We start from the raw sequence: 13,323 nt of genomic DNA, 5'->3' as shown, positions 1-13,323 counted from the left end.
GCTCGGTCATCCGGGAGAGACTCGGAGTAGAGTCGCTACTCCTCCACGTTGAGAGGAGCCAGATGAGGTGGCTCGGGCATCTTATCAGGATGCCTCCTGGACGCCTCCCTGGGGAGGTGTTCCGGGCATGTCCCACCGGTAGGAGACCCCGGGGACGACCCAGGACGCGCTGGAGAGACTATGTCTCTCAGCTGGCCTGGGAACGCCTTGGGATCCCCCGGGATGAGCTGAATGAAGTGGCTGGGGAGAGGGAAGTCTGGGAGTCCCTCCTAAAGCTGCTGCCCCCGCGACCCGACCCCGGATAAGCGGAAGAAGATGGATGGATGGATGGATATAAATATACAGTACCGTTAAACCAATTCAAAAGAAAGTAAAATTCAGTTTGAATTGACAGATGCAGAGTTTTAAATCATAATGACTGATCACTTAGGTGCGATGCAGATTCTCTTTATGGCTCTTTAGATTGAGCCAATGAAATAACAAATATTTTGTTATTTTTATAGCTTAATAATTCAGCCTACAGAAAATGGATGGACATATATATATATATATATATATATATATATATATATATATATATATATATATATATATATATATATATATATATATATATATATATATATATATATATATATATATATAAAATATGAATAGAACATTTTGGGAGTTTAAAAATGTGATGCGTCTGTACTAACAAATACATCCTTTAATTGTATTGTACCTCGCATTGAGATACGTATTTAATCGCCCTTTATTTGAGAGATTCGCCTCTAGTGCACAACACACACATGCACGTACACACACACACACACACACATGCACACACACACATGCACAAACACACAACAGTATGCCGTTGAATCGAACAGAACTGAATCATTACACTTTTGAATGTTTTTGAGGACAATCGAGGGCACCTCCGACATCCATTTTTTCATTGATTTTCATATTATGTATTACTTGTGCCCTCTCTGCATCTATTACAACCTGGTCATCCTGAAAGGGGGATCCTTCCATCTGTGGTCCCTTCTCAAGGTTTGTCATTTTCCCCTGGTAGGGGTTTTTGAGTTTTTCCTTGCCCTTTTGGGAGCTTAAGATCAGGGGATGCTTTGAGAATAATTGTCAATTTTTGTCTATGTGAAGCCCTTTGAAACTGTTTGTGATTTAGAGCTATACTAATAAACTTGACTTGACTTGACTTGACTTGACTTGACTTGACTTGACTTGACTTGACTTGACTTGACTTGACTTGACTTGACTTGACTTGACTTGACTCGACTCGACTCAACTCGACTTGACTTTTCGCACACACACGCACACACAACATTTATGTATAATATTGAATACTGTGTGTAGGGTGTGTGGAGAGTCAAAAGTATTTCATTTATTGTTTCTAAGGAGAAGAATGATGGCACAACTAAGCCCAGCACAAGACCGTACCTCTTGGGTTTGGGCTAAGATTAATCATGCAGGCATCTACTGCAACTTGATCTGAGGTTACTGCTGTCAGGCACAATTAGATTGTAAAAAAAAAAAAAAAGGTCAGTACAACACTGTGTTGTGCCATTGAGGATCTGTCATCAGGCACCATTACGTCTCACTTAATCTTTATCGTTCTACTCATCTGTCCTCGAATATACACACTGATCTGGGGGATTCAAATGTATCGCCAGGCGCCCCTAATCAACATTCCCAGGCTACTATGTGCTGACAGACAGACGAGTGGTAAACATCACGAAGACAATTTATGAAACTATTCGAGCTGTGAAGCTAGAAAATAAATTTATTGCTTATTTTCCTACTACAAATAAATAAGTTTATTGCTTATTTTTCTACTACTAACATGACATAAAATCTTGTGAAAGATTTATAAAACACATAACCAATGAAACATTGGACTATTGATACATCCATTTATGAAAACACTCATCAGCTGCTTCTTTCCACAGCAGCACAATTAGAATGCTTACAATAATCAGATAATAATCATAATTATTTCCAATATTATTTCTCTTCTGTTATTCTAGCAAGAAAAGGCAATTTGAGACAACACTGTTTTACAACACTGAAAACTAAGACCACAATGGCAAACATTCTTAACATCCATCCATCCATCCATTTTCTGAACCGCTTAGTCCCCACGGGGGTCGCGGGCGTGCTGGAGCCTATCCCAGCCGTCATCGGGCAGTAGGCGGGGGACACCCTGAACTGGTTGCCAGCCAATCGCAGGGCACACAGAGACAGACAACCAATCGCACTCACACTCACACCTAGGGACAATTTGGAGTCTTCAATCGGCCTACCAAGCATGTTTTTGGAATGTGGGAGGAAACCGGAGTGCCCGGAGAAAACCCACGCGGGCCCGGGGAGAACATGCAAACTCCACACAGGGAGGGCCGGAGGTGGAATCGAACCCGCACCCTCCTAACTGTGAGGCGGACGTGCTACCCAGTGCGCCACCGAGCCGCCTCATTCTTAACATATTAGAATAAAACTTTTCTGACAGTGTCACACGTATCATTATTAGCCTCATAAAAGGAGATTATAATGTGCAAACGCACCAAACATAGTAACTATTAAATGTATTTTAGAAACTGACATTTCATTAGATGTGTTACTGCTGCAGTACCCTAGTGGTGTAGATAAATAAGCGAGTCAAACCAAGTAATTAGAAAAACCTCTCACTGTTAATGCCAAAACAACACTGAAAACTAAGACGGCAATGGCAAACATTCTTAACATATTAGAATCAAACTTTTCTGACAGTGTCACACGTATCATTATTAGCCTCATAAAAGGAGATTGTAATGTGCAAACGCGCCAAACATGGTAACTATTAAATGTATTTTAGAAACTGACATTTCATTAGATGTGTTACTGCTGCAGTACCCTAGTGGTGTAGATAAATAAGCGAGTCAAACCAAGTAATTAGAAAAACCTCTCACTGTTAATGCCAAAACAACATCACAGAAATATTCATCCACAATAATCAAAACAATACCTCTGATTGCAATGTTTTATAAGAAAGCACTTACTCACTTTGTCAAAGCATATTCTTTGACACAGATCTTCAATTGATCTAGCACTTATCAGTTATGGACACGTTTGAGTACGACTTAATCAAAAGGTAATGTTGACCTTGCCAAAGCACTGCTCTTCCCGCGGCGCTCCTCCTCAACCATCTGCTGGATGTGCTGGTTGATTCTCCGCTCCCAGAAGAACTTCACCTTCTGTTTGTCATGGATCCGAGCCGTGTTCATCACTTGGCAGTAGCATATACATTTGGGTGGCGTGGCGATATTACTTTACATCTGTTCATCATATATGACTTATTTTAGACTATCCACTAAGTTGCAGCTATAGTCATTTAAATTCTGAATTAGCTGGTTAAAATACTTACTCGTGTTTTCCAAGGAGTGAGACTCTTCCTTCCTCCGCACACCACTGTCATAATTTTCACGATTCATCTTCTCTCAACCTTTTCTGTTCTTTTTTGTGACTCATATCTCCAACTGTATGCTTCTCTATTCTTGTCTTTTTATCTGCTCTTTTAACTCCTCCCCTCCTCTTCACCTTTTGGTTTCATTGTCTCACTTGTCATTCGCTACCAAGCCCAGAAATGTTCTGCTGAATCATTTGCTCATCATATCACACGGTTGAATGTAACACATTTTTCCCAGACTGGCTAACATCAATGTCATTATTGTCATTGAAAGCTACAAGGCAAGAAGTACATGATGAAAGGTTTGTAGTTTGTGGTATTAGCATTACTTGATTGTAAATATAGATGAAAGAATTGTTGTCTTTTGCATCATCTTGAACACATTTTGGCCAAAACACACACACACACACACACACACACACACACACACACACACACACACACACACACAATGTTGGTAGTTTTTTAGGATGGCAAATCTGAGAGGAGGGTTGCACCATTGTGAAAATATTTGCAGATGACTTCAATCATAACCAATCTAAACAGCTTCTTTAAGCACAGCACGCTAGTCACACGTATCGCAGTCTTGACATTAGTGATGGAAAAATTAAGCTTCATATTTGTTTCAAGAACCAGTTGTATTTTTGGACTCCTCTACATAGCACTGTTGGTCTAAATAAATGAATTTAAGAAATTTAAAGCTTCATTATTCATCACTACTTGATAATGCGGAAGTAGATCTGTGCAGTAGATGTGGGCTGTCCCTAACTCCCACCCGTCCTTAACGTGATAATATAAAAAAGAAATACACGAAAATAAAAATGCATGGCATCTACATACGCACGTACATACGTACATACTACATATATAAAAATATTGCGCACGTGCACAAAGTAATGAGCTGAAGAATCCTTGTTAAAATTAATTAGTTTTCTAGCTACGTATTTCAAATGTTACATGAATTACATGTGCCTTCATTTGTCTCTGCTAAAATGTCTCTTCCCATTTATTGGATGATTACTAGGTTTGTTAATAGCAGCTTGAACAGGTGTGTGTACGTGTTTTCAAAGCGTTTCGTCGTGGTTGCGGCCAAAATCCCTTAGCCGCAGTCAGACGGAAGGCATTGCAAAACTTTAATATCATGTCACCCACTGCACTGACTGATAGTCACATCCATTCTAGCAGCTGATCAGCACCACGACACAAACTTCACGGTCGGGATTAAACCAGCTGACAGGACTGGGATATGTGTCAGGCATGGGCAATTCCGCAGTGGATTATAATGTCAAATTCTATGATGCAACAATAAAACACAGACCATATAACATACACAACATTGTGGGAATATAAATGTTAACCTTCAAATGATCCTGTAAAAACAAGATATTATATACAACGGTGAACATAGGTGGTGCGCAGGTGCACATGAACAGTGGGAATGAATCACTTCATGAATTGATACATATAGTTTCAGTTCAGTTGAGCTCAGCCTCACATGCTTGTGCCATACCAGAAACTCCCTTGCGCACTATAATCTATTGTAGTACATGCAGGACACATTGCATTGGGATTAGGAACCACTGTCCGAAAACGTATTGTCCAGTCCCATATTTTAAATTTGGGAATTTGTTCTTCAAAGGGGTCATTCAAGAAACTAAAACGTTTTTTGAGAGCTACACCAATATGCTAACTTCAGTTGCGTTAAAGATTAATTTAATGTATTTTTTAATAAAGTAGTAAATCATATTATTTTAATAAGTTGCTCGTAGTATATGTTAAAATTAAATAAAAACTGTTGAAAAATATATAATTGTATCAAAATTCACAAAAAACATGTCTATAGTGTCTATATTTTTTCAATATTTCTAAAGTGTACATTATGAGCACAAATAACGAACTCATCACCAAAGTTCTGTGTGACCCTGCTTATATGGATATTTCATCAACCTTATAAATAAATGATAAATTATAGCAGGTGTCATAAACCAGACATTATTATGATTCTAGTTTAATAATATACTGTAAAATACTTTTCGTGGCTCTTGGATATTTCACATTGCCAAATGTTTTGGTATATTTCGATAAAGAATGCTTGCCGTGGTGTTATGTAAACAAATTAGGAAACTACTGCTGAATTTAAAAGTTGTTTGAGAGTATATGGTGGTGAAAAAGGCTAAAGCAAATGCCAGGGACGCACTATCAGTTGTCTGAGTCCTTGTTTTGGCCGCCTTGCTCTTCTACCAGCAGCTTGTTAGAGGTCTCAAATTGTGGTCAGATTCCCCCACAGGAGGGAGATATTTACAAGCAGATACTGTGTGTGAAACTGGAATATGGAAACTGCACAGATGAGTGAGCCCTTTCAGTATCATTTGTTTAGTTACAAATCTCTAGTTAATTTTTCCGACCATTTCATTTGCTCTTTTGCTTTTATTTCTATGTTTTCAACTGCATGCTCCCAAGATGAACCATAATTCATTGAGAGAGAAAATTGAGCTGTAGGACATACTAGATGCACATATCTAAAGTCCCTAAAGTCATTGGATCCAAATAGAAAATTCCTTGTTTCTTTCACATCTTATTTAGTTGATGCTTGAGGTCACCCAAATAAAAAAATACACACATCCACCACTGATCAAATTATCTCTCTTATAGCTCCCTCTCCTAAATCTTCCCCAATCCTGTTACCCTTATCAAAAGACAATTGTGACATTCCGATACCAACAGACAAAAGCTTTAATCCACCAGTGGGAAGCAATGGTGGTTGGGGGTCTTTCACAATTTGTCGTCTTGCTTCTTAAATTCTCGCTTCAACAAATCCAAATACATTTTAGAATATCCAATCTTGCTCAGAACATTTCAGTGGAGATATTCTGTGAACCACGACGATGAAAACCCTGTCAGGATTCTAATAGGATCTTTAGGTTTAACTCACACTTCATTCTTGGTGACACTGCTCTCTTGGCCTGAAAGGGTGGATAACAAAAGAAGGATTACAGTCATATTACCAGGAGATTATGATGTTAAAAATAACTGCTTCTGCACAAAAGACCTCACGTCCTATTGTTACCCGAGACTGGGTGCAAGCTGGTTATTTTTTTATTAGTTTGGCAGCTCAGTGGCCTAGTGGTAGAGTGTCCGCCCTGAGACTGGAAGGTTGTGGGTTCAAACCTTGGCCGGGTCATACCAAAGACTATAAAAATGGGACCCATTGCCTCCCTGCTTGGCACTCAGCATTAAGGGTTGGAATTGGGGGGTTAGATCACCAAATGATTCCCGGGCGCGGCACCGCTGCTGCCCACTGCTCCCTTCGGGGATGGGTTAAATGCAGAGACAAATTTCACCGCACCTAGTTGTGTGTGTGACAATCATTGGAACTTTAATCTTTAGTATGACCTAAAAATTTGAATTATTAACTATTATTAACTTGTAGTTGGACACCACTAGTCGTTAGTACGTCTGCTCCGCAATTCTGAGATGCTGGACTTGAAACTCAGTTCAATTTGCATGTTCTCCCCACCCTTACTCCTGGTACTCGGACTTCTTTCTATTTTCCAAAATAGATAAGTTAATTGAAGAGTCTTACTTATCCATAGGTGTGAATGTGAGAGTGAATGTGTGGTTGTCTTTATTTGCCCTGTCCAGGTTGTACGTCACTTCTGTATACTAGTTCGACTCCTCAAGATCTCTATAGTCACAAAATTGTGCAACTCTAATGGGACGGATGGTGTATTTAAAATTCACATTAAAGTGCCGTCGCAATTGACCTTTTGGATTTATTCATCATTATTTAAATAACGATAAGACTGCGCATGCCAACAAGCAAAGCAACAACTGATGTGCGTGTTTAAGATAAGAAGGCAACAGAGATTCAAGCCTCATCACCAAACTGGAGATAAGAGACTTGTCACTGAAAATAACAAGATAAGAGAAGGAGGAAGGGACAGTTGCAAGGGGAAAGAGCTTGAAGTGTACAGTTTGAAATAAAAAGCGACAATAAGTTTCTTTTTAAAACGTATATTTTCTAGCAAGAAAGATGAAAACAACTGTACGTCATTAACTTAAAAATTTAGCATCCTAGTTTTTTTTCTAGAAAATTCTTATCAAGAATTTTGAGAGAATGTAATTTATTCTTAATTGTAGTTTCTAGGATACTAGAGCATTTGAATAACATTTAGAACCTCAGATATGCCTATATGAGACTAGTTTGATGAACTCTATGTAAAAAAAGATGTGCATATGTACAGAAATATTTACACTCATTCATATACATTAAAAACAAAAACCATGGTTTTGTAACAAATTTAATCAACAGTGCATGCAAGTTTATACCCTATTATATTCCCTGGATAAAGTGTCACATCAACTCATCCCCTGTGCAAACAGAAGCCACAATCCTTCATGAAACAGTAGCCTCAAAAATAAAAATACCCTCCAAAAATTATATTTTTATGAAGCTTTTATGTACAGTTGTTTCCAAGACACAGAAATAACATGAATAAATAGGGGTGGTTTGTGGTTGGATGTGTGAAAATAAACCATGCTTGTTCATTCTTGTTCAATGTTGAAGTCTGAGAGTGACGAGCATTTCATAACATGTTTCTTGTTTGATGTAGTCACATAGCAGTCACTGCTGAAAAAGAGTGTCAGCATCATCAAGCATCTCCATAGGCCATAAAGCACACCAGTCGCTCAACTTTATGGCTACTCATCTGGGTTTGAAAGAGTTCGGTCATGAAGAACGTCTGGCTTTCATTTTTTTCCCCAGTATCTCTATACTATATTTTCTACAGTATCTTCTATGAAACATTTCATTTGAATAAAATAAATATATACCTTTTAAACACATTTGGAGCTCAAACTATCTTTGGAGATGTATTGTTTTTCTCCCGCCCTAAAGATATATATTTATCATAGGAGGAGAAACAGTAGAAGCAGTGTCAGATTCAATATACAGCTGTTCTGAAGTGTCCTGACAGCAGATGAATGATACCACTGCACTTCCTCAGAGTCATCTAGAAACCATATAAACAGACAATTCAGAACACACATAACACAATAGTTAAGGGTTTGTTTAGTATGTATATTAATAACCTCAGTAGCCTAAGTATTTAGGTCATGTAGGGTTTTTTTATTTTTATTTTTTAAAGAGGCCTTGGGTGGCAAACCAGAGAGCGCATTCTGCAGCCATGCACAAGACTGTTTACAAAGGATGGAGAAACCTCGTGGCCTTCTTGTGGGATGCAAATTGGGAAGATTTAAACGTCGTCTAACGACTGTGTATTTATGCGGCAGCCACACCTTTGTTTCGTCCACAGACAAATACAGGAAAAGCACTTCATTAGTAGTTTTGTGCTTTGAAAACTAATAAGCCTGCCTCCCATGTAGACTAATTGGTGTGATGTTCAAGCATTAAACATGGCATCCCTACCGCAGTCTTTGTGGAAGACGTGGGGGAAGCAGTGCAGAAAACCGAAACCACAACGACAGTATGAGCAGCCCTTCCGCACCCATTCACCATGTGGAATCAGACCGCAGTGCCTGCAGAAAAGAAAAAAAATACATTAAACACTGCCTGGCCACATTTGTGTTGGAGATCCAAATGCAAGGCATGTAAGAAACATGACCACACCTTAGTTTGGTAGATGTAAATGTAGGAAGATGTAGAACTGAGAGTATTTGCATAAAATATGATAATATATATTGTTGCATAGTGTCAGAAAAGTGTACATAATAAAGTCACCGTTTTACCTGGAAGACAAATTCTTATAATTGACTACAAATATCAAATACTGGTAAAGCCAATGAATAAGGGTCATTTTCAGAGTAATATAATCAATAATGCTAAAGAAAAAATATATATAATTTTACACGAGTATTGATTGGGAGTTAGGAAGGAAATATTCTCAAGGAATATTTTCAAACTTTCAAACACCAAAATATCTTTACAGTAACATGTTTTCTGAAGAGGCTACTTTTTTGATATAATTAATATATCTGATGTGATTTTTTGATATAAGCTGCTTCTCATATTGCTTTTTCCTGATTACTAACGCAAGGACATCTGACTGTTATTGTCTCCGGGAAAGCGCTGATATTGTTATAATACACCAGAAGGAATATGAGCTGAAGTGTCAGGATGAGGCGACCATTTTGGATCACACAGTTGCTATGAAGCTCTTTACCATGATGCATTTTTGTCTTTACTGTTTTGCAAGAAGTACATATTTCGGTGGGCTGGCATCATTTGCTCTGTCAATTGGCTTTGCTATGAATGTCTAAAATTATAAATTGCCTTCAACTTTTCCAAAATAGGATTTACACACGTAGCTCTTGTCGCGTGTTTACTGTCTTTACCATTATTGATCAAATTTTGTAAGAAAATGACCCATACGACGAACATTTAGGCTAAAGTACCCCATTGTTGGTCTTTTAGAAGGTGAAAGAAAATGTGTTTGTAGTAGTAGTTCTGTTGATTGTGGGTTTTTTTTTTTTTTTTACATTACCTGATACGCTGGTTGTACTCGCAGCTCCGACCAGTAAAGAAAGGAGGACAGGCACAGAAACTGCCCAAAATACAGGTCCCTCCATTCTTACAGCAGCTTCGGCTCTGCTCAGCAGCTAGAATACAAAAGGAAATAAAAGATGAAGCTGAGGTGTTTGTGTGCTTTTTTTTTTTCTAAAGTGTTCTACATTAGTACACTGACTAACACATCTAAAGAACCAGGATTTAGAGAAATCTGTGTTCAATTTGTGTTTTCAATTAGAATGTTCGTCCTGGTCAATCACCAGATCTCAGATTGACTCCTGGTCTCTGTGCGTGCGCGACGTAATCCATTAACCACACACATTCTTGGGGTGCATCTGCTTTATGTCAGCAGACAAACACAAAGAGTCTGAACAAACATCTGAAAATAGCAAAAATACACTAAAACTAACTAGACTGTGTTCCCACCAAGACTATGCACAAATAAGTACACGTTAATTTCAGTGTGTTTTGTTTTCCTTGACCTATGTAAAATTCTGAAGTGTCTTTATTTCACAATTTTATTCACACTTTTTTTTGGGGGGAGAATACTAAAGTGTTGGAAAAATTCTGCTTGTATTAATTAATACAGCAACAATACACAAATTCTTGCCTTTATAATGGCGTGGTCATGTCTGCTATGGTCCGAGCGACAAATAGTGCCATGTGTGGGCAGGTTGGCCCTCGGCGTCTGTGTAAACAGTAATTATTTGGACAAACTTACTGTTGGTGAGGCCGATGAAAGGCATGACGGCGTTGGCATCACGGTGTTTATGGTCTCCATTGTTTGGCGAATTAATCTGGGTAAATTGATCAAGGGGATCTTGAGAGGGTTGCTGGGATTTGACCTCAGAAGGGGACAGCGGAGGAAAGGGAGGTGTCTGGCCTAAATTGCACTCATTTCCCAAACAACCTAAAAAGTAGTAAGAATTAATGTGTGTGTGGGGGGGGGGTGTCAATCACCATTTCATAAGTATGGGATTATAATGTAAGAGCAAACCAGTGATTTTATGCAGAGAAATCAGGTAATTATATTTTAACATTTTCACATGCTGTAGTGGTTACAGTATATGCATTGATTTGAATAGTATTTCATTTACTGTCACTTAATAGTGTCATTCTGACTGATTTTATCTTTTTTGGTGGCGGAATAATTGACGATTATCAAGAAGCTTCATCATGGCTCTGCACGACCATAACATATTCCAACATTATTCTACCACTTGAGGGTTTTTTTTTTTTGTTGCTGTTAATGACTTGGTCATGTAAAGTACATCACAGTTGTAATTTCTTTAAATATGAAAAGGCTTGTTAACAAATCATGACAGCAGTTTGTTACTGCGAGAGGATGTGATACAATTAAGTAACTAGATGCAAGCGCTCACAAATAAAATAATGTATACAGTGGTTAAACTCGTATGATCTGTTCAATAAATAAATAAATAAATAAATAAATAAATAAATAAATAAATAAATAAATAAATAAATAAATGCAGGAGTTGATCGGTGTCTTGGCTAAATAACCTTCCAAAAAACAGTGAATGCCACGGATAGTGCGCCTATAACACTAACCTGAAGCAATGACAGCAGCAGAGGAACCGAGACATACTAGCGTGAAAATCACAATCCTACAAGAAAAAAACAATACAAACAAACAACAACAACCAACGAATTAATGAACAGGCACACGCAAGAGCACACGCAAGAACAATTTGCCTCTCTTTAGACATTTTTTTTTTAGGCTCACCTGCAGAGTTGCATCTTTTGTATTTTGGATTAAAAAAGATAATCAAATCCTCCCACTATCAGGCTCTGGTTTTCTAACGCAGCAGGAGGTGAAAAACATTGGAGTTGTTTTTTTTAATCAGATGAAAAAGAAAAGGTTTCCGATTAAAAGAAAGCACACGTAGTCCACCTCAAAATAAATTTGCATCCAAATGTTTCTGAATTGTGTAGAAAAAAATCCCATCCGACAGAGATCAAATGTCTTTAGTCTAACCCTGGAACTGTGTGAAATAAAAATTGCCTCTCTTTTAGGAGAATGAGGGAAAACGAAACAAAGTCCTCCTTCCGTCTCCGCTCGGTCAGACGTCTTGTGAGAGTAGTGCGTTGCGGACCCAGGTGACTCTCATCCAGGTGGAGTGGCTCACGGAAGTCCCGCCCACCGGCCGTCTCGCCAGCTGTCATGGCTTTGGCCCAATCAACAACGCTAGCCCAGAAACTCATGAAAGTGCGGAACCGAAAGTTGATCCTGGTTCCGTTTTGAACTTTGAAAAACTCCCATCTATATTATACGGATATGCATTTGTTGATGCGATAGGCAATCAATGCTATTTAGGTTCAAATGTTTCTTCAGTTCATTTCTGCAGCTTCACCAAAATTGAGTTGATGCTTTTGTCGAAAGCTTGTACCCATCCTCCCAATTCATGCATATGTACATATATATGACCCTCGCCCCCCATGCTGCCATTCACATGTTAAAGAGCATGCCTACCACCAGGAAAGAAGCTTTTCTCTGCACACAGAAAACCTCCAATTTGCAACATCCAAATCTTTTTCATATTTGTAGCCACTTTCTTAATTTTCTTCTCCTCGTTTTTCTATCCCTTGTGTGTGTGTGTGTGTGTGTGTCATATTTTTTCCTACACAAATACAGTATTTAATAGATTAATTACTGCTGCCATCAACCCTATGCTCAAATAAATAGCATAAATCATTAAATTTTGATGTGGGTAAAATTAATTCCCCAGGACTGAAAACTGTTTATTTTTAAATCAATATAGCAGACTCAGTATATTCAAATGTGCTACTGTATTAGACTCATTCTATGGCAGATAACTATTGTTTGGATTTCAAGTATCTATAAATTTTTTACATGTTTGTTTTGATTCAGTTAATCAAAAACTAGATCTGGATGAGTTTGCAAAAAAGTGTAATTGCAATTCACCCCTATAAAGTATCTATGAAATCGTTACACGTTTGTTTTAATTCAGTTAATCTAAAGTTAGATGTGAATGAGTTTGTAAAATCCTGTAATTGCAATTTGCCCCTTCAATAATGTGACTAACTTAAGTTTCTTCTAGGTCTGGTACAACGACAGCTGTTGTGAAAGTGCTACATAAAGATCTATTGTATCCATGCATTTTTTTAACAAATTACATTAATGTGAAATAATATGAAATACTTTTTTTTAAATCTTACTCAACATGTTGACTTGCAGTCTTTTAATCATGCACAATGATAACATCACAAAGTTCTACCAAACAAGTGTGACATAAACACAAGGCATAAATCAGGTTACGACATTTACAAAAACATATTTAGTACACATCATTTGCTAGAAAAGACTGACAAA

General features: G+C 38.0%; 1 protein-coding gene across 1 annotated transcript; it reads right to left on the bottom strand.

Annotated features, from left to right (window-relative positions):
- Positions 1-7,730: 7,730 nt before the first annotated feature.
- Positions 7,731-12,113, bottom strand: tdgf1 (teratocarcinoma-derived growth factor 1). The gene is made up of 6 exons (XM_049737239.1): positions 11,716-12,113; positions 11,541-11,596; positions 10,693-10,881; positions 9,949-10,063; positions 8,874-8,983; positions 7,731-8,457 (listed from the first exon to the last, which is right to left on the bottom strand). The coding sequence occupies exons 1-6, from the start codon at positions 11,727-11,729 to the stop codon at positions 8,354-8,356; spliced, it is 588 nt and encodes a 195-aa protein (XP_049593196.1). The 5' UTR covers positions 11,730-12,113; the 3' UTR covers positions 7,731-8,353.
- Positions 12,114-13,323: the final 1,210 nt, after the last annotated feature.

This window comes from Syngnathus scovelli, chromosome 13 (genome assembly GCF_024217435.2).
Source record: "Syngnathus scovelli strain Florida chromosome 13, RoL_Ssco_1.2, whole genome shotgun sequence".
Classification (NCBI taxonomy): Eukaryota; Metazoa; Chordata; class Actinopteri; order Syngnathiformes; family Syngnathidae; genus Syngnathus; species Syngnathus scovelli.
This window is presented reverse-complemented; position numbering and strand designations above follow the sequence as displayed.